Below are 23,106 nucleotides of genomic sequence, written 5' to 3' on the forward strand. Positions count from 1 at the left end.
TTCGCAATAGTTGAACTGCAAAACATGCGCTGCGAAACCAGCCATGTGACGTCAAAACTCGCTTCGGATTCGCAGGAAGTATGAACCGGGCTTAAGACAAAGGTATAAGCAGTTTGCACGTCTTGGAAAGACTTATGTTGAAAGGAAATTCAATGATCCTTTACAGTAAATTTATGACTGAGTTGTTTTTACAGTATATCTAGTTTTTTGTAAAAAGTTACACTTTCTTTGACTACATGTATTAATATTATTCAGTTAGAAATATAAACAAAAGCGTATCAAAAACAATTCTATGAAATAAATGACATTTATTAGAAAAAAACTTGTTTGATTCATGTTTATTTATTTAATATCTCGGTAGCAAATGAAGTACAAAAACACATTTTCGAGGGACTAATTATTTATGAGTACAAAACGTTGTGGATGTCATGCAACACTTCAAACAAGCGTGAACAATTTATACTCATTCTCTTGCAATATTATATTATCCTTGATCTATTTAATACAAAATCTCTGTAAATAGAGATTTATTTTTCAAAAGTCAACTTTAACCTTTTGAAGCATTTGCCATTGACTCTTGCAACAATTTTTGTTTTAAAATAAAAAGAGAAACATTACCATGCCACAAATGCAAACAATAGCTTTGCTAATCTTCATGCAAACTGTTTTTGGGTCAATTTCCATAATCTTCTAGGAATTGTTAATAGGAACTTTCTCATTTCCATAAGATTCTTTAACCCTAATTCCCTTGAGTGATCTTCTAGGATCCTTACTCACCCGTAAGAAAATCCAACACCTTAATCAACACCAAACATTGTACTCCACATTCAAGCTGTTGGTCTCTGATTAGTGTTAAATGCCTGATTTCATGTAAAGCATTTAAAGGGTTTTGATACCTTTTGTTGATTAAGTTTGTGGCCATTACATGATTCCCTATTCACTGTGAATGAAGATGTATGTCGTATAATTTACCTGTAGATCTTTCATCTTCTTAGTCGTCAAGTTTTTGAGAGAGAGATGAAAATTACAGAGCAATGTTTTCAGGAGAGTCGCATAAATCTGTTGAACACGCTAAACTGTTCTACTCATTTCTCAAAAACTACAGGACCTCGGCCAGTAATACTTTAAGGGAATTTTTTCTACCGTCATTAATTTTAAACCGTGTATATTTAACGTAAATCTGTAGTGTTTGTGTTTTGTGTCATTCAAAAAGCCCCCAAATCAGTTTATTAGTACAGTCCTCAGTCCAACAGAATCAAACAAAATATGACGTTGGTTTTTTAGAGTTGTGTTTGTGAGTGATGCATTTGGTGTCACGACACAAGTATTGAGTACTAGACAAAATTATTGTATTGTATTAAAAACAGTGAGAAATAATTCTGATTTGCTGATACATGACATTGCACTAATCAAAAATCAAAAGAACACAACATTTTCATGTTTTTTAAACGAGTCAAAAGTTGTACATAAATTAATTAATTAATCAATTATGCATAAACCATTCCAATATCCTGCTGTCTCATTTACATATCACTGTACAATATTCCTGATAACATCTGCAATTTTGCTAAACATCAAAAGTACCTCCTTGAAAATAAATAACATTACAGTAACGTTAACATGCACAGCTGTGTTTTATACAATACATTACTTGTAAAATCAACTGGATAGAATGGATAGAATGAATGCATGTTTCTGATTTCTGATTTTTTTTGTCTCCCTTGTAAAATTCAAAAGAACTGTGATTTAATAGCCTAAAAAAAAGGAGGTCAACGCCGGTGTCCAAAATGTTTCCAAGGACCAAATATCTTTCCTGTATACATGTACCTGTTTTTGAAAACAAAATGCTGACTTTTGTTGCCAAAATTATCCAGAATAAATTTTACAGCTGAATACATAGTCAACAATGCAGAAAACATTGACAGTATTCTCATCAAGAATGTCAAATCCTTTCGGTTGAGTAAGGTGACAGCGGGTACTAACTGAACATATTATGCTTGCTGCATTCACAAACGGACACCAGGGTAAAATCTCCAAAAGTGACCTCAGTTCCAATCTTTTGAAACATGTTAATTGATTTTAAATCAACGAGGGCACTTCATACTGACCAAATAATTTTGTGAATGCAACTACCATTACCATATTTATAACAACATGCGTTCGGAAGAAAATAACAATTTACTTTGTCAATGCCCTTACCAAAGTTTGACCCTACCTTTAAAATGGATAGATTTCTAGGTTAAGACATTACCCAGAGTCTTGACATTTCAAATCTTGAGAACCCTTGACCCTTTTGAAGTCTACAAATGTCGTTTCTTTAAACACTTTTCCCCCCTAGGTGGTGCCTGGCAAATGGAACAAGACACTTGACATTCTTTACATGATACATTTACACAATCTGGCTGCACTCGCCTTATTTTCTGCCGCTTTCTTTCTTTTTGTCTACAAAATGTACAGCTCCCTAGCACAGCATTGCTAACATTCTAAACTTCTTATCATTGCCTAGCAAGTGTATTCTTGCATCACTCTCTGGAAGTCCTCTGACAAAAATCTGCTTTCATGTTTACATTCTATTGAAAAATTCCTGGTTTTTCGGGAGACAGATTTTTGTTGTAATACTGATTGCAACCGAGGTAATACTTTAGTTGACTAACTACCTTTATGTATATCCATTTATTTACACTTGACCTTTGACCTGATTTATATAAATATCATCTCCACCAAGCACTCGCCCCTATCCTCGCTTAAGCCAAATTCATTGGATCCTAATGCCCTTTTCCAATTAAATGCGACAATAATGCAGTGAATCCTGTTCAACTTATGTCATCGGAACACCACTGTACTTTACAAAAATGGTTACTGCATGACACTGTTCTTATTTTCTCTTGCATTTTACATTTCTAATAAAAAAAATGCATCTACTTTCGACTTCTCCAGGGATTCCAACTTCCCTTCCAATAGTTTGAGACTGTAAAATGTTCTCATAAATGTTACAAATATGTATATAAGAAATTAGTAAAAACACTCTTGTAAAAACTGATAACTATAAAAAGGTGGAAAGACACAAATGCATTCACATTTGAATTAGCAAGTAGTATTTGCCAAGAGAAAAAATAAAATGTAGCACTTAAATGTCCAACTAGTAATAAATAAATATACTAGTTTGTCATTAAAGTGCTACATTTATTTCCTTCTTTGCAATAACCCGACTAACACGGCTACCCACCACTTAAAATGATGTTTGGCAGTGGAGATACAGATGGTGCATTATTCAACATACTGTATAGTGTATTCCATTTAGATTGGGAAGATGTATGTAGGCCATTACTGTCATAAGGCAACACGTACACACATCGCTGTAAAGCGTACACACATCGCTGTAAAGCGTACACGCATTGCTGAATCCATATTGTTTCCCATGAGAGTGCACAATGTTAGAGGATCTCTACACTACAGTTTTCCATCATTGAATTTTCAAATTGAAATAAAACTGAAGTGTTTTTAGTATCAAGGGTTTAACACAAAGCCCTCTAATTTTTTAAATAAGAACCTACTCATGTTTATCAGCAGGCTTGATCCTCACAGAGGCAACAAAGGTGATTGCCTCCATGCCCCCTGGTCATTGCCTCTAGTTCAAAGTACATCAGAATCTGGCAAATTCAGGGTATGAATTTGGAAGGACAGAGAAAAAGGAATTTTAACCACTTGACGCCAGAAGACATTACACACAAACTTGTCAAAACTAAATAATGGTAGAATTATAAACGATTCACAGTTTCTGAATGTCCTTTTTTGTTGGGTTAGTTGACATCTAAATATACCCCAAACATTCCATTGTGTAGTGTGCACTGGCCTGCACTCACCGTGCTTTGCTCCTTCCCCCATACAAGGAGAGGCAAAGGGTACTGAAATTCATGCTCAAAATATCCCTTTTTCAAAATTCACAATCTGAGAAATGTAACTGTCAGTATAATGCTTCTCAGATTACATTTGTGTGTGATAAAAAGTGACATTATTCTTCCATAACCACTTGAAGTGAAACATTTCTCAATATTCATTATACTGTACTATCCACAGCTGGTGTACTTCTTACCAAGTACGTTTTAATTGTCATCAATTTTCAGAGTCACTACCAAACATGTAAAGACCCTTTTAGCTAAAGTCTTTGATTTGGAAGGTTCTTGGTTCAAATTCTCCAAGGCTTCACAAGTTGTGTATATTCATTCAATATCAAATACAATGTTAATTTACAAAAATTGAAGTCATTTTATTCTTTTGTGATGTTAGAATCGGTGTAGTTTTTTCCTGTAGTCGTGCCCTTTTCTGTGCCAATAGCTGGGCATCAATGATACAGCTCAGTCGTTCATTTATGAGCGGTAAATACTTTGTGTAAATCTTTTATAAAAAATGCATGTTAAACTTTTATAAAACTGTTACAAAATCAATGGTCCCTACATTAAAATCCTTTGTCAGACAGTTCAAATTTATTTTGACATATTACAACAAATTTGTGTCCTTATTTTTCCATTAAAACTTAAGTTTTGTCATTGGCAATATATTTCAAAGAGAAATGTTATAGTTACTGTTTTAGTTATCCGAAAAGCTTCTGTGATTTTAAGGGTTTTGATACCTTTCGGACATCAAGGTTTTGCCATGACATGTATCCTTACTCAATGTGAATGAAGATGTATGTAATATAATTTACCTGTAGAAGTTTCAGCTTCGTTAGTCATAAAGTTACAGAGCAATGTTTTCAGGAGTTGCGTAAATCCGTTGTTTGTGCTAAAACAATTTTCATCTCACTGAGATGATTTTTTTGTGCGTGAAATTGTTTTACTCATTTCTCAAAAACTACAGCACCTCAGCAAGTAATGTTTTAAGGGAAGATTTCTACCATTCGTTGTATTTAAACCTTGTATAAGTTTAATGTGAATCTGTGGGCGTTTGTGGTTTGTGTCCCACAAAAAGTACCCAAATCCTTTAACTAAATGATAGCATTGATTACAAACAATACTTTCAGAAACACTTCTTGGGAAAGTTATATGTGACATAGCAGCAAATAAGAGGTAAAATAACCCCCAAGAAATGCCTAAACATTGGCAGTTAATATATTTTTCATTTTACAAAAGTAGCCCTGTAAATAAGGTGAAGTATAAAATACTCTAGCATCAAAAAATCATTAATTACTGCAGTAAAAATTTGGTCATGTTTCATTGTTATGGAAGACCAGTAATATGTTAGAAACAATTGTTGAAATACTGATGTATCAGACAATAGGGGTAAGAATTAACAATTGAATCACCACAGGGAAATAAGAGGGGTCAGGCCACAACCACTGGTTAAGCAACCATGCCACTGGGTAAGCCATTACCACTGCCTGGTGAAGCCAGTACCACTGATCATAGAGCAAGGCTACGCACTTGTTAAGCGACTATGCCACTGGTTAAGCCATGGTTAAGACTCTGTCACTGGTTTAAGCCAATACGAAGCCAATACCACTGGCTAAGCCACTGCCATTGGTTAAGCTTAGACTGGCTAAGCAACTACCACTGGTTAAGTCATTACCACTGGTTAAGCAAAAACTATTGGTTAAGCCACAACTTCGGTGTGTTCTTCATAACTTTAGTGGAAGCAAAAATTGCCATGTTCTGGTCAAAGCCCCTGATTAGACTTGCTCTCAGTCTCGAGGTTGCGAGAATTAAGCTATTTTCAGTTTGGAAGCACTGTTCACTTTCCAATTTTAAGCAATAAACTGCTGCTTACTAAACGGCCAAGTTTTCATAGAGCTGACAATAGTGCTTACCAATTTTCTGCTAAGCAATAATAAGCATGAAGCAAGCCTTGAATTACACAATGGCCACGGAGGCAATGGCCTTCATTGCCCTGGTCTTGGCTCTTGGTACCTTTGCACAAGTCAAGATTTTCCAATGGAACTGCCCTTTACAAAACAAAGGTGGCCTTGTCGTCTCAAAGATGAAATTCCAAGCCTTAGGAAACCAGTTACAAAAAGTATGTGTGAAAAGATACTTTGGCTGGTAACCTTGTGGCCTAACTCTTTATCCATGACCCAGATGGTGCTGTTATAAATCCTGTACCTATTGTAATGAGGTAATTTATAATACCTGTACTCTAAAAATGAACTCAAGTTCATCAGAACTCTTCATGCATTGTTCGGATCTGTTTAAAAATTACAACAAAATAGTTAATGGCCCGACGTTTCGACCCTAGCAGAATCTTTCTCGAAGGCTAAATGGTTTTAAAATGTTCAGTTGGGCTGCACCATAAAGGCCGGTTTATAGTCGGTCGCGTGATGGTCGGGCGATGGAAATCTTGACACGCGATCAAAAAAGACATAGTTTTTAGGCCTCAGTGATGACTATAAACTGTGTCGCGCGTCAACATTTCCATTGCGCGATCGACTATAAACCGGCCTTAATAAACCATTGATAAACCATTAATTAATATAAAGGTAAGTTGTAACATTAATAAATTAAAACAAAAATTTAATACGTTTTTTTGTCACTTGATTTTCCTTCATGGCTTGGGAATATCTTGGTTTCCTTGGCAAGAAGCTGAGCTCCTAGTTAAGATTATCGTACAATTCTCTCTAATTGAAAATATCACCATGGGTAAAAAAATTGGCACATGAAAACATTTGCCTAGTGCCAGTCAAGTTCAAGATATGCATGTACATTAATTTGTACATCTGGGTATGAATTATTTTATTGCACTAAATATAGAAAACATCTCTAAACCTCACTGAAACAAATACAACTAAAATGCTTTTACAACACATTTTAAAACAAGGAGATACAGTGACATTCCTTTTTCAATATATTAGGTTTTTGATACACATCTAACAACGCCAAAACAATATTAAACACATTTTGTACAAAAGACTCTTGAAAGATAAATAAATTGTGTTTAAAAATCCTTCATAAAATTCACAGATAAGTTCTGTTTGGTTAGATTACACACCAAAAATAGCTACAAAATAACCCTATTTGAGCAGTCTGGTAAAATATTGCACTATAGACGATGTGACCTGTGACATCACATGTTTACAAAAGAGCCACAGAGCCTTCCTGCAGGCATGATTTGCACACAGCTCAATGGAAGAAAACATAAAATCTTATATTTTATGGAGATTGCACTGTCTAATTCTTATCAGCTTTTGTTACGATGAAAGGGGGCACATCTCAAAACTTGACCAGCTTTTACTTTCATAACTCTTGATTTTTGTGGAAATTATGACACAAAATGTCAACTTTCCCATAGGACCAGTGTGAGTAAATGTAAAATCAATGACATGGACACAGCAAGCAAATAATTTAACATACTAATGTTATGTGTGTACAAAATAGTTCTGTGTATATTCAATGACTCACAACATGGTTTCATTTTTAAAAGGGAAACATCTGTTTTAACACAAACAAGTTTTCACTAGACTGTTCACTTCTGTTAAAATGTGCAAATTTGTGTCTGTCATGTGCTGAAACACGTATGTGCGACCAAAAATATTTGAACACGCGTGAGACTTATGCAAAGTCTCTTGCCAGCTGTTGCAACCATGATAAAGGGTCTCTACTTAACGTATGACCCATTCTTACGATGAGGCTGTTTCTCAACTAATGTCCAAGTGACATTGCTAGCCTGGAATAACACAGAGGCTAGGGCTACGGTTTTTCTCTGGTCATGGTTTTTTTTTCTCTGGTCACGCCCTTGGTGCCCCTACAAAAGTTGTTCAACAGATTCTCCCAATGGAGGTGACCTTTGAACACATTGAACAATATAAAATGGCCTTGCCCTCTCATAATGCCTCTCGGAATAAGTCGGTAAAATTGACATTGCCACTTAAGTGAGTACAATATTTTATTTCTTTAACAAGCTTTTTCTTAATACAATAAGAAGCTCGTCTAAATTTTACACCTCATTTAGCATACTACTCAACCCTGCCACTCAGTTGGCCAATGAAATCACAACTTGACATCATGTGACATGTGAATATTCATCAATGCATCAATAAAACATTAAAATCATTTGTCCAATAAATCATCACTTCTAACCCATGTGACATGAAACATTGCACTTCGTCAAGTCTCACAAATCAGTTGTTGTTTTGTTGTCTTGGCAGACTCATAAATATTCATCAATGTTGCCATGCCAACATTTCTCGTAGTAACAAAACCGCATGGTAACAATGCAGTACATACAATCTGGTTTGTATAATTTGTGTAGAAACAAAACATTTTCAGTAATAATTCACTATAGTTTATATAGGATAAAGTAGTATAAAACTATGAAATTTCTTAAAAGAAACGGTATTTAACATTTCAAATTGTGCACACTACTTGTATTATTATAAGTATCATCCCGTTATGCACAGGTTTCAAGGTGGAAAATGCAGCAGAAAATCCACATTTCTTTTGGTATTTTAAAAAAATTGAGATAGCAAAATCACTTTTGGTCGAGTTTAGAAACGGTGGGAGACTCGTCAACTACTGTCCACAATAAGAACAAGTGTTTATTTCAAAAAAACAAAACCAAAATGATCAACTGGAAAAAAAGATTTTATCAAAAATTGTTACAATTCCAAATTGGAAAGGATGAACTGTCCATTGCTATGATTCTGGGAATTCATTCAAATAAATTTTACCCAGTTACTTTCAACCTTTACTGAAATGCACGCTTTACTTGAAACACATCAGAAGTAGAAAACCAAACCAAAATAGCTTGTTATTTCTATGTTGATTTTGATGTTCATTTGATGTTCCACTGCACACAGCAAATGTGTTGCCCTCAACATCTCTTCTACCATTTATGGATAACTGGCATCACTTACCGTCAGACACAATGGTGTAGTTCTGCACTCAAAGGTCATAGGTTAAAGGTCATTGGTGGAAGATGAACCAGATCAATGTGTGTACAATAACGGGTAACTTGGGATCGTAGATGTCAAAGGTGGTTCCGCCCCAGAGAGTCAAAGAGATGTCTCAGCCTCCATTGTTGGTACTTTTGGGGTCGGTAGGTCGAACACGATGGGATGGTTGGAAGGGCTGTAGTTGACCGTACAGATGGAGGCATTGATGAAGGTGGTCGTGTTATCTGTGGTGATGCCGTATCCTTCGTGGATGTGGCCAAAGATGTGATACTTTGGTTTTAGCCGGCGTTGGACCGAGGTCAGGAGTTCCACACAGCCAGCGCGCTCTTTACTCGTGGTTAAATCACCGTGACCTGATTTGGAAGTGTAAAAAATATATGCAAAATGAAACAAACTCTCCTTTGTAACATGAACTTTGATGTGTAGAGCAATTAAACTCATAAACCACACCCTGCAATTTGCAGAAGTTGCAGAAGTTTTGGGGTTCAAATCCAGTGCGAGGTGAATATGAATTTCTTTCTCCTGAAGATTCTGGTCTTGTAAAATAAGATTCAGTCTGAGAAACCTTTTTTTGAGCTACAAGCCCTGCCGTCAATTTCACAATGAGTTAGGACTCGTCTTATCTCGAGTTAGGACGAGTAACTCTTCCTAACTTAGGATTAATCTTAATAACTGCATGCTACAGTGCAGGGTTTGGACTCATCCTAAGTCCTAAGATTAGTCTTAAGTTAGGAAGAGTTTTATGAAATCCACGGCAGAGGTCTTGTGGAATTTGAGCCTAAATTTGAGCCCAGAAAGTTCTTACCTAGTGGTGGTCCATGAGTGACTAGGATATCAATCCCAGTCGGGATAAGGTTCCACTTATCAAGCAGAGGCTTGCCTCTAGGTAGGTTGAACGCCCAGTCACAAAACTCTGGTTGCCTGTCAGCAAGAAAACACACACACACAAATATACCATTTAGAAACAAAATTAACCCACAGCACCCACAGTAATTGCTGTGGTGCCCTGTGCTTTTTGCTGTGGTGCCCTTTGCAAGGTTTCAATACAGAAGTGGCCTTAACCAGAGGAAAATTGCTGTGCCCCTTCAAGGCTTCAAAATGTTGTTATCTTGAGATTGTCCCATGTCCATCTTTATCGAAATACCCTCTTTTCATACAATTATGCTTACCATCAGGGTTGCAAATTTTTTAGTGTTGGGCAACACATCCACAAATTTTCGAGGTCCGCCAAGGGCGAGTGGATCAACAAAATTATTCATGTTTGAAAATGGGGCAATTATTGCTGAACTGCAAGCTTCAGGCATGACGCCAGGATTTCCAAGCTGTTCATGTTATGGGGCCATGCAATAAGTTGAATGGTATTTTGACTGTGTTCTTTCCCTGGGCAAAAATGACGAGTCCTGGGCATGCCCTACCAGCACCGCCCACCCTGGCTACAACACTGCTTACCATGGTGATCCATAGATTCTGAATCCCATAATGTTGACCTCGGCGTCCTCTAGGTAGGTGCAGTTGGTGAGATGTGAGGGGATATGTTTCCAGTCTTCTTGCTTCACCTCTTGTAGCGCTGTTGCAAAACTCATGAACACATGACTGTTCTGCTCCGTCATTAGCTGCCGGTCAAAGGTCACCTCATGATTGCCAGCGATGACGATCTTATGCCTATGAGGTAACTTTCCTGTTTGGGTTGAATTGAGAGATGAATTAGATTCGCTACAACAAGGCCTGTATGCTTTGTCTTTGAAAGGGCAAGGGCGCCAAGGCATTTTCTCCTCGGTATAGCCTAAACTGTACCTTGGTACCCTTTGTAGAAATTGTAAATTTCTATTGTAGCAAGTCAAGGGCACCAAGGCAATGACCAGGGGGCATGGAGGCAATTACCTTCATTGCCTCCCTGATGTATCAGGCCTGCAAACCCCAATGGTGCTGTTGACAGTAGTTTGCTTACAAATCTTACAATCCTTGGAAACCAGACAAATATCATTTTTGAAAAGGGCAAGGGCACCAAGGTAGTTTCTCCTTGGTAAAGGACACCCTATGAGGAAATTGTAACTTTTTATTGGAGCATTTCAAGGGCACCAAGGCAATGACCAGGGGGCAGTGCCTCCGTGAAGTATCAGGCCTGCAAACCTCAAAGGTCCTGTTGACATTAATTTGCTCGCTAAATCTTAAAATCCTTGGAAACCAGACAAATATCCCCCTCAATTCAGGGCTCAATTTTTACACTGGATCTGAGACCCTAGGCCAGTGGTTTTAATGTCAGGCTAGTAAACTTATGACCAGACAAGTCTATTAGTCTTATGTTTCAGTTGAATAACAATACGTATACAGCCAAGTTAATGGGTCTAAGTGAAACCTCAAACTGAGGACCCCCTTCTGTGTAGATTTCAACAATAAAATGTTTTTTTTTTTTTTTACATTTGTCAATGAGATCTTTGGTTTCAGTCTTGAGCAGTAAGGTCTCAGTTTTGAAAGACTGTGAGGTATTGTCTCCAACACTAGTAAGCCATAAAACCAACAGTAACAGTAACTTATTTCATGTCACTTACCTAGAAACTCATTAAATGCAATCACTTCCCGTGGCAACCCGATATTACTAAAGTTCCCAGCATGAATCAAAATATCTCCATCTGGAATCTTCGCCATGTGACTTGTTCTTGAAAATGTGTCTGATATACACACAAACCTGGTATGATCTGTTAAAGGAAAGAAAGGAGACAGGATACCAGACTTACCCATAAAATCGTTGAATTGTTTGATTTCTTTTAAGCTGCCGACGTTTGTAAAGTCACCGCCGTGGATGAGAACGTCGCCGTCGGGGATGGTGGGTAAAAGCCGTGCTGCTTGGTTGTGCGTGTCGGATATACAAACAAAGCGTACAGCGTCTGGGTGGGGATAACATGCAAGGGGTTTGAAAAGCAACATGCAAGATAGATGATATTTCATGCAAATATAAGGCTGTGACCGAATATTGGCTTCATCAGTGGATATGGCTAGAATGTCAAATATCCAGTGTCGTGGGTATAGCCAATTGTCATAGCCGTAGCCATTCGCTTCAGACATGACATGACATGACAAAACCCTTCAGAGACAAATAATTTCTGTATAATCATCACAAAATGACAAAATGAAAAACATTGAAGAAACAAGAAAGAAACAGATTAACACAACGATGTACAAGATGATACAACGACTAAATGATGTTTTTAGACTTCTTGAATGACAAAACTATCAAAACTTTAAAGGAAAAAACAGTCAAAAAAAAAATCTACAGAAAGTGAGCGTGCCACCGTTTAAGCTTACAATATGCACAAAGCGTCACAGTTATGTACATATACTAAGCAAGAAACAGAAACTTTGCTAATATGCATCCCACATGATGTACATGTACACAATTAACACTACTGTAAATGTTCAGACAATGTTGTTAAACAATTTCCCCCTAAGCAAAAATGAACTAGTTACCATTCACTTTTTGTGCTCGAAAGCAGTTAATCAGAAAAGTTTGCTTACCATTAAGCACTCAATTAAACTTAATAGCTGACAATTTTGTTTGACAATTTCCTGCTAAGCAAAACTAAGCAGGAGACCAGTCAAAAAATAGTACTGTCGAGATGTGCTGCTTTGGCTGGTAACATTATTCTGGCATTTTTGTTTTTAGCTTTAGATTCTTTCTGTGCTTCAGCAGTTATCCCCATCAAGTTTGTCTGTCTTACTTGCTGCATATTGTTTTTGTTTTTTTAAATTTGTGTATGCAATTTGCCAGACACACAAGGGGCCAATTTCGTAGAGCTGCTTAAGCAAACAATTTGCTTAAGCACGAAAACAGCTCGCTTATTTTACACACCTTACTGGCAAAATTGTTATATCATATTGATTGTGACTGGTATTTAGCTGTTGTTCACTTAGCATAACAATTGAGTGGAGTCTTGGCCGGTAATCTGATTTTACTAAGCAAGGATTTTTTTTGCTTAAGCAAAGTTTTGTGCTTAAGCAGCTCTATGAAATCGGGCCAAGGCCTGAAGGCCACTTCAAGGTGTGGGCTACAATCCAACTAGTTTTCCAGGGGCAGTTGCCACCAACTCCTCGAGCTGCAACAGGGTTACCCCTTTAAATTCCATACAGATGTAGGCCTGGCTGGTATAGCAGTAAGCAATACCTCACCAACAATATTACAAACTTATTTGGTTTTCTGCGCCTTGAACACCCAGCAGGGTGGACACGTGCGCATTACAAGTCTTTTTTATTATTATGATTATTATTTGTGGAAACACCATTGGCCATTGGTTTATATCTACTTGCCAGGTAGAGTTTGTTCTTGAGAGAATTGCCTTGCTATGCATGCTATGATTCTACTACCGCGGAGCAGATTTTTCAGATTTTTTTTGGGGGGGGGAGACTTCGCAAACCAAATATATTGATTCCTCACTATGCAAAGCCTCTAAATCCCATTTACTATTACAAACCTTCTGGTTTTGGAGTGCTTGGGTCTAGCGGTTGAACCACCCTACAGACTGTAGAGGATTTATTCTTGATACAGTCCCAGACGTAAGTTGGTTTGTTGGTCTCTGGGTGGACGGTCACCTCTCCGGGATACTCATCCTTGATGTCTTCATCCCGAGGCTTGGATGATAAACTACGCCCTCCCGTTGCGCGAAGGAAGCGTCTGTTGGAAGAAATTAAATTAAGTGGACTTCGGGTTACAACCTTATATAAACTTGCTTCTAACACAGAAAAATCTTGCTTCTAACACAGAAAAATCTTGCTTCTAACACAGAAAAATCTTGCTTTTAAAAGCAAAACTGGCAACCAGCCAAAATTCTTACTGAAAAACTAATTGAATAATAATTTTATACCCACACCACAATTGTACCATTCCTTGAAGTGTGAAACAAAGGTATTTGATTCAGCAATAAGAAAATACAAACAATTTCTATCAAACCATAAAAAGAATGTTTATTATATTTTTATTTGTATGTCCTGTGTTTTACCCAAGCACTGTAGTGTAAACTCAGTACTTTCCTAAATTCTGTGTAAAGAACAAATCCTCCACAGGCAAATCACTCAGGCATTGCAGGATTCACACCCACCACCTTTGCACTTCTAGTGCAGATGGTTTACCACTAGACCACCAAGATTACCCCGTGGTTAGAGGCAGTTTGATCATTTATGTTAGCAGCTCGAGTACTGATACAGTATTCTATAATCCAGACACAAATTTAGCATACTATTGACCATTTGAATCTTGTTTACATTAAGTGTAACCTTACATTCTTTGGGCATTCTGGCAGGCAAGATACTGCACAGGTCATATGGGAAAATGATATTAAATTACACATATTAATATTAATTTTCATAATTTCCACATAAATCCAAGAATTATGAAAGTAAAGCTGGACAAGTTTTGAAATGTGCCCCCTTTTATCATATCAAAAGTTGATAGGAATTAGACAGTGCAATCTCCATAAAATATAAGATTTTATGTTTTCTTCCATTAGGCTGTGTACAAATTGTGCCTGCAGGAAGTCCAGAATCTGTGGCTCTTTTGTAACCATGTGATGTCACAGGTCACATCGTCTATACTATGTAGTATTAAATTAATGAATATATTTGTGTTCTTGATAATCAAAGCAAAGGAAATACATGTTAAAAGTTCTACCCTTTACTGGATAAAAAAAAATTCTCAATACTGTTTTATTAAGAATAAAATATAGCAATGTGAAGAAACAACTTAACAAATCAACAACCTACATGTACGTATACATAATACTTTTACAATAATGTGCTCAATGCACAGACATACATGTAATTAGAGACCTATGTTTTGTAGCATCACATGCATATAAAGAAAGAAGAAAAAGTTCTACATATAACCCCAGCCCGAGGGTCTAACCTATTCGTTAAAAACTTCCTCGTTTGTTTTTCTAAAGCTCATCCATCTCCTCCAGCCACAGACACAACCCTACCCCTCTGGAATTTCTCATATTGGGTCAAGTTTTTTAATTCCCTTTTCATCGGCCTGTGATGATGGGCGTTAATTTTGTTTCTTCTTCTCAGCATGACGTGAAGTTCAGAGACCGAACTGAAATGAGGTCAGCCCCTTAGGGTATCACGATATTTTTTCCCCTCTTCTTTTTTTCCCGCTTCTTTTTCACCGTTCTTCAGACATCAACGTAGAGTAAGCAGGGTACTAGGGAAAACAGACAGTGTACTGAGAGGCGTAGGAAGTATAACTCAGTGCCTAGGAATTCCCCAGGTGCGTGTACTGAATATCCAGGCCAGTCAATGCTGTGCGATGTGTCGGCTGTGTGTGTAGTTTATTAGCGGACGGAGTGTAAAATATCCAATGAAATTGTGCTGCTATCTCTTAATGTGAGCTACATGTAACTGCATTAGTATTGGGAAATTGAGGTAGTAGAAAGTATGTTTACGCAAATTTGAGCTAATATTGACTGCGAATTAATCATAGTGTACATTTAATTAAATGCAGAAATTACTGGATTTCTTGAAATTATGAGATGGATGCAAATTAACCAGATTTTAATTCTTGAAGTAAATTATTCATCTTTATATGCACACATTATGTCTTATTAAATTCACAACCGTGTGAGTGGTACCTAATCTTTAGAATATGAGTAATCTCAACATCCCAATTTAGATCATTTTAAATTATTAGTTACAATTTTAAAGGCAGTGGACACTATTGGTAATTGTCAGTTGGTGTATCTCAACATATGCATAAAATAACAAACCTGTGAAAACTTGAGCTCAATCAGTCATGGAAGTTGCGATATAATAATGAAAGAAAAAAACACCCTTGTCACACGAAGTTGTCTGCGTTTAGATGGTTGATTTCGAGACCTCAAATTCTAAACTTGAGGTCTCGAAATCAAATTTGTGGAAAATTACTTCTTTCTCAAAACCTATGGCGCTTCAGAGGGAGCCGTTTCTCACAATGTTTAATACCATCAACCTCTCCCCATTACTCGTCACCAAGAAAGGTTTTATGCTAATAACTATTTTTAGTAATTACCAATAGTGTCCACTGCCTTTAAAAGAAGTCAATTAAGTCGTACAACATTCTCCCCCAGATTTCACTGGTAACAAAGAAACAGAAATTGCTAAATGATCTTCAGAAATCTTGCATAAATTTCCTCTCTGTGTTAAAACATGATAATTCCTTCTTGTAGTTGAAATGTTATGAAGAACGAACTGCTCTTGACAAATTCCATTAACAGCATACCACTCAAATTATGAAGCATGCAATCATTCTAAATCATACATGGACATGCTTTTCTATAAAACTAGGTTAGATTATGTCTTTGTACTCTTTGATAAAGACATCATTCATGTTATTGTTTAATTTTAGTTCGTAAGGTTTGCACCATTTCCTTTTCTATGAGGTATTTCTCTCTGAAATATTTTAGAAAACTGTATCTGAGAAACAAATATAGCGCAATTAACAGCTTGTTTCGGCTACTACAACCAAAATTAAGGACAATGTGTATTTGCGCATGGTTTCTCACCATTTTCTACTGCTCATACAACGAATTATGTCAAAATTTTCACCTGCTTTTTATTTCAGTGTCTGCAACAATTTTTCAGCTCTATATGTGTACAACAATTTTGTCAGCTGTAAAATACATACACCTTTAATTTTTAAAATTTTGACTTACACTACTCATTTTTAGATGAACCAGATGGCAGTCTTTTTAAAGAGCTTGATTCAATCATGCATACAGGCTACAATCTCATGAAAAATCAAAACAGGACTAGCTTCCACAGAATTTAAAGCAAGATTTATTGATTAAAATGCGTAACTTTATCTTAACGTTGAATCGGCCAAGTCAACCCTTTCCACGGAGAATAAAAAAATACACTCTTAAGAAAATAATATGTACAGCTCAGATTGCTCAACTAACAGAGCCTGGTTCCCACTATACTGCCGAACTTTCAATAAACATCCCAGCCTATTCAACAAATACCCAGAAACTGTGTGTTCTTTAATAATGAAGGAAACCCAATCTGTGCGGAGCATGGACTGCGTTAGTCTACATGCCATAGGTTTCTTTAGTGAATGCACAATGCCATAATGAAAAGTGCATTCAGTGCAAAGTGGGTGGCTGAACTTAAGTACAATGTGTGTATGGGGCAGATTGGGTACACAGTGCATAGAACGGCTTAACGGTAAGCAAATTTGCGTGCTTACTGTAGTAGACAAATTTGCTTAAGCGTTAGTGTATTTCACAGGTTAGCAGAAAAATTGGGCGGCCATTTGTGTGTTTACCGTGGATTTGCATTGTGACGTCAGTCATTTTCATGCGGTAAGCACCGGAAGATTAGCATGCCTTTTCGTGCACTTACGGTTAGCAGCGCTATGAAATAGAAATTGCACAGTAAGCACAACTTTGGCCGCTAAGCAGCACTGAAATTGGGCCCAGGCCTAGATGCATTGTTTTTGAAAGGGCAAGGGCACCAAGGCATTTTCTACTGGACCATTGGAAGTGCACCCCCCCCCCACCCCCCCCCCCCCCCACAGTCCTCTTTACAACAGAAGAAAATGCTTTACATAATGCCTTTATTTTGTTTTGGAAGCTTGACTAATTTATTTTGTCTGTGAGGATTAAACAAAATCGTTGTTTCGTTTTAGTTTGATTTAAAAAAGATGTCAATTAAAAATAAAAAAATTCTCGCCCAGAATCCACTAGTGACAAAAAACAGAAATTGATCTAAAATAATGATCTTCAGAAATCTTGTATAATTTCCCTATTCTCTCTTTTTAAAACATGCTCAATCATGCACGTAGTCAAAATGTAATGCAACCCCAAATGGCATAGGCCTACTAGGAAGAGCAGGATGATGCCCTGCAGGGAATGATGAAGATGATCATACTAGATTCATGTTGTTTTCTGTGACGTAAGTTCCCCCTGAAATTACGTCATGTTTGAGAAAACTATAGATCTGAAAACCCTCCAAAATGCAACAGTCGATTTCAGCTGTCACATCCAAAAACAAGGATGATGTGTTTACATGCTAAATTGTGCATTATGCACAGTAGGCTAACTCTCACTATATTCTCCTGTGCTTTTTATACAGTGGATTTAAATTGAGCCCACATTTTCACAGGTTTCTAAATATTTCTTCATCTGGTTGATCACACAAGCAGAAACACTTTCTGTGACTATTTTGTCAGCTCTAACCAATCATGGATAATTACATTTTGATAAGGTTCAGTCTGTTAATGCTGTGGGATCCAGGGAACAGAGTTGAAGATAGACCAATTTTAGAAGTGGGTTATAAATCCAACTCTGTAAAAGTACACCAAGGGCAAGCGAATCAACAAAATTATTCATGCTTTTTTAAATATAAAGCCATTAGTATTGCCGAAGTTCAAGCTTCAGGTAGACATGACGCCAGGTTTCCAAACTGTTCAGGTTATGGGGGCCATGCAACAAGTTGAATGTCCTTTTTGGTGTTCTTTCTATGTGATGTTTGATACTCCTTTAATCATAAGCTGTGTGTCTGATCAATGCACAATGGACAATATTTGTATTTATTCTAGGGGAAATCTGTGCTGGGCGACCAGTGTATATTTTGCTCAGAGTGCTGGGCAAAAATGTTGAGTCATGGGCAGGATCGATCCCAACACCCCCCCCCCCCCACCACCACACACACACACTTTGGCTGCAACACTGACAATCAAAGCAGGCCTGATACTTCACGGAGGCAACGAAGGCAATTGCCTCCGTGTCCCCTGGTAATTGCCTTGGTGCCCTTGAAATGCTCCAGTAAAAATTTACAATTTCCTTATAGGGTGCCCTTTACCAGAGAAGAAAATGCCTTGGTGCCCTTGCCCTTTCAAAAACGAAGCATGCAGCCCTGTGAAAGGGAACAAAACAAAACATTGGCAGCTTGATAGAGAGGTACAGGGGGTAACAGAAGAGGTGATTTTTAAATTTTTTTTTTCCCTGTTACTAGTCTTCCTAATTCAGCCTTTTTACGTGATGGAAAATGTATTTTTGAATGACTTTAATGAACCAAAACCCTCATCTTTGCCTTCCCTTTTGAAGATCGTTGTGCAGCGTTTTTGAAAGAATGTGCTTTTGGCATCCTGGGCAAAGACACTGTGATGGACCTGCATTATGGTGCCAGAGCTGTTTCCTGTAGCCCAACTTCACAAAGGCCCTACGTTTCCTACATGTGTTCTTTTCATATACTTGGATATTACTTACACAATAATAACATGTAGGTTAAATAATGAAAACACATAATTTTGTTTTTTAGCAGACTAGTGAGTATTTTTTAAATAACCCTTTACAAACTTCACATTTAAAGGGAAGGTACACGTTTGGTAATCGTCAAAGACCAATGTCCTTACGTGTATCCCATCATAAGCATAAAATAACAAGCCTGTGAAAATTTGAGCCCAATTGGTCATCGGAGTTGCGCGAAAATGATGAAAGAAAAAACACCCTTGTTGGACGAATTTGTGTGCTTTCAGATAAGCATAAAAGACTTCTAGCTAGAAGTCTTTTATTATTTCAGTGAAAAATTACCTCTTTCTCAAAAACTGTAAAGTTAGAACCCTAGACTGTTCCCCTGTCTTTAGTCACTTGTATATAAAGACATGCACTGGTCTTACAGGACCAATGTATTCATTAATAACAAACAATACAAATAATAATAACAAATTCTTTTATAGCGCATCTCACAATAACCGTATCAATGCTCTTTACATTAGTACCCTGGTCATAGGGCCAACAACATCCCTGTAATGTTTCTCAGCTCCCTTTGGAGTATACAGCCCTGAGCTGCCTGTAAGGCGCTTGTTGATTTTTCATACACAATATCAACCTCTACCCTCGCAGGTACCCATTTATACCCCTGGGTGAAGAGAAGCAATTATAGTAAAGTATCTTGCTCAAGGACACAAGTGTCACGACCGGGATTCGAACCCACACTCCGGTGGCTTAGCACCAGAACTTGAATTCGATGCTCTTAACCACTCGACCATGACACTCTATATTTCATTGTATACAACTATTTCATTAGGATTATAAACGGGTTGTGACGCTAGCTTTCCATGGTCAGATTGTACTTTTGATGCAGCTTGTAGATAATGTTTGTACATAATATCATCATCATAACTGATACCCAGCGAGCTCGGGCATTTCAGACAATGACTCTCCCCTGGTCTCTTTGCTCCATCATTGCTGGTTGGTCAAGGCGGTTAATGCTAGAGTCCTGCTCCAGGGTGTCAACAAAATATTGTTGCAGGGCGCCCTCTTGGTCTTTTGCCATGTTGACGCTCCCAGAGCAAAACTTTAAAGACCCTACACACTATTGATAATAATGTCAAAGACCAATCTTCTCACGTGGTGTATTTCAACATACGTGCATAAAATAACAAACCTGTGAAAATTTGAGCTCAATTGGTCGTCAAAGTTGCAAGATCTATGAAAGAAAAAACACTGTTGTCAGTGTCACACGATGTTGTGTGCTTTCAGATGCTCAATTTCGAGACCTCGAAATCTAATTCTGTGGTCTTCAAACCAAATTCGTGGAAAAATACTTCTATCTCAAAAACTTACGTCACCACTTCAGAGGGAGATGTTTCTCACAATGTATTATACTATCAATCTCTCCCCATTAATTGCTACCGAGCAAAGTTTTAGTTATTTTGAGTAGTTACCAATAGTTTCCACTGCCTTTAAGTCATCTCTTGTTTGCTTCTCCAGCAGTGCCCACTGAATCTCAGTCACCTTTGGAGTCAGTGATACCTTTGGGATGTTTCCATAGATCTGTTGGTTTGTTACACAAGTGGTCTTGCCAAGGGATAATGTAATAATTGTTTTATTCACTATGTACAATACATGGACTGCAAATCTCTGTGTGAAATGAATGCAAAGTCAAAGGTACATTTGGCAGCATTCGTTCAGGCCGGTATCTGGCATTCTTACTGAGCCTGAAAGTGTGACGTCAGATGCAGGCTAACAGAACCCTTGCATTTAAACCTCCACCGCTTTGTTTGAGTAAACCATGGAGGTAGAGATAGCTACCTCCCTGAGTAAACCAACAATCCAAGTGTTATCTACAATGTCTGTAAGCTTTGCTGTTAAATTTGCATATTAGTATGGCTTTCCATACATGTAGTTTTTAAATTTTGGTCGGTGGAAAAATCAAACTGAACTTACCTGAAAGACATATTCAATGTGACGCAAGACCATGTGCACCAGCAGGCTTAGTCCTCTCAATCGACACTCTGTTTAAAATTAAATCAATAATTAAGAGACAGACTAAAAGGGTGTGTGTGCACAACCTGGCTTTTTGTTTTAAATCTTTAGGATCTGTGAAGTACCTTGAGCGTCTTTTGAGGCAGTTTTTCAAAACATCATTGAGAAAATATTTTGAGGAAAAAAGGGACAAAAAGTTACTAGACCCCGGAGTGAAACAGTCACAAATTTCCCAGGTTGAAGTTTGTCTGTGGTTCGGTACACTGCGCTGACTGCAGTTGTTGCCGAAGCTCCGCCCATTCGGGTTCAAAATATTAACCTGGGAAATTTGTGACTGTTTCGCTCCGGGATCTGGTAAGTTTTTGTCCTTTTTCTTCAAAATATTTTCTCAATGATGTTTTTCATGTAATGAAAGGATTCATTAGACAATGAGGATTAAGTTTGAGTTGCAAGAAATTGTGTGATGATTTTCAGAAGTGGTAAAAATAGAGCAAATCTGTTGATGAGCTGTCAAAATTGTGTGTGCTTGATCATTTCGCCCCAGTGTTTGTTTCACAGTGAAACTGCCTAGTAACCCGGCCTTCACCATCGCGAGGAGGGTTACGTTATCGCAACCAACTATGTTTTCTTCAATTCAACATCTTTGTCTGAAAAGAAAGTTGTTGATTGTTTGAGTTGCACATGTATCATGCTTTCAAAAAGATCACACATAAAAAACAGAAGTGATACTGATAGAGGGACAAATCTCTACTCTACCGTGTTTTTATTTACATGTATTTTGACTGTTTTATTATAGGGGGGCCCCTATTCAACTTGTCTCTTTTAATTTTGAATCTGTCTTGAAATTCTAATTAGGTCCAATAAAGATTCTGAGCTTTAACTTTTAATTATTTTGTTTAAAGCTAGGGCCTATGTCCACAAGACCACAGGACTTAAAGCTCATAGTGAGAGTCTGTCCTGATTGAGAAAGCTTGGCAGATCTAGACCCAGTAACTGGGGCGCTGTACTCTTTTTTTCCGAATTTTGACTATGACAGAAAATGTCAAAATTGGGAAAAAGGAATACAGCGCCCCAGTAACTGGGTCTAGTCGGATCGGATGATTGTTTTTTATTTATATCAATCATTTCCAAATCGGGAAACCCCGCCCCATTTGTTGACAACTTACCTACCAATAACTTTGTTACTAAAATCACACTGGTTTCACCACCGGGAGACATCCATCGTGTTGTCAATCAACTGTACCACCACATCAGACTGGCTCCAAGTCCAAGTTCAAGAAGCTCCTTTCTCCGATTGTATGCGATGTCGTTGGTTATAGTTGGTTGATAAACATTAAAAATGACACACTCACACCGCACACACACAGCCCGTCCGTCACCTCCTAAGTTTTGTTCTCGTCAATCTTGCATTCAGATCCACGGGTTACGACTTCAAAGCTTGCAGTTTACTACCTTCCTTCTTTTTGATTAAACTGCAGCATCTGATCCTTGTATTGGTAATCATATATCCGTGAATAACGAGCTTTCTGCAAAGGATATTCCTCGTGAATTCAGACAGTGTCTCCAGTGGTCCTTGATCGCCGGGCCCTTTTATTTCTTCTCACCCGAACTTTTTCCTCTAGGATGTATAGCGCCCTCCACCGATTGATCATAATTATGCGGATGTCACTCATCACAGGAGGGCGGTATTTCTAGTTACTACTACTTTCAGAAATGGAGGGGGGGGGGGGCAGGAAGGTTTTTTGTGAAAGGGGGGCTGGGTACGCGGTTTTTTCCCTTCATATGTTGACCAAAGCTAATCAGCGCCCAATTTCATAGAGCTGCTAAGCACAAAAATGTTCTCAGCATGAAATGTTTGCTTTGATAGAAACAGGATTACCAATCAAATTTCCACTTTCCAGGTGATGATTTTTCCGGATAAGCAAACCATAGCTAAATACCAGTAACAAGCAACACGCAACAAATGGAAATTTGGTTGGTAACTCTGTTTTT

At 37.7% G+C, this 23,106-nt stretch overlaps 1 protein-coding gene across 3 annotated transcripts; it reads right to left on the minus strand.

Annotated features, from left to right (window-relative positions):
• Positions 1-299: 299 nt before the first annotated feature.
• Positions 300-22,700, minus strand: LOC139939404 (metallophosphoesterase MPPED2-like). 3 transcript variants are annotated; one of them, XM_071935252.1, is made up of 8 exons: positions 22,281-22,700; positions 21,076-21,143; positions 13,348-13,547; positions 11,617-11,766; positions 11,431-11,577; positions 10,331-10,559; positions 9,687-9,802; positions 300-9,234 (listed from the first exon to the last, which is right to left on the minus strand). In XM_071935252.1, the coding sequence occupies exons 2-8, from the start codon at positions 21,084-21,086 to the stop codon at positions 8,981-8,983; spliced, it is 1,107 nt and encodes a 368-aa protein (XP_071791353.1). In that variant the 5' UTR covers positions 21,087-21,143; positions 22,281-22,700; the 3' UTR covers positions 300-8,980. The 3 variants fall into 3 exon arrangements, with proteins under 3 accessions (XP_071791353.1, XP_071791352.1, XP_071791351.1); XM_071935251.1 differs by lacking the exon at positions 11,431-11,577 and having other exon boundaries at positions 301-9,234; positions 22,285-22,700; XM_071935250.1 differs by lacking the exon at positions 11,431-11,577 and having other exon boundaries at positions 301-9,234.
• Between the last annotated feature and the right edge of the window lie 406 nt (positions 22,701-23,106).

The sequence above is a fragment of the Asterias amurensis genome, chromosome 7 (genome assembly GCF_032118995.1).
Source record: "Asterias amurensis chromosome 7, ASM3211899v1".
NCBI lineage: Eukaryota > Metazoa > Echinodermata > Asteroidea > Forcipulatida > Asteriidae > Asterias > Asterias amurensis.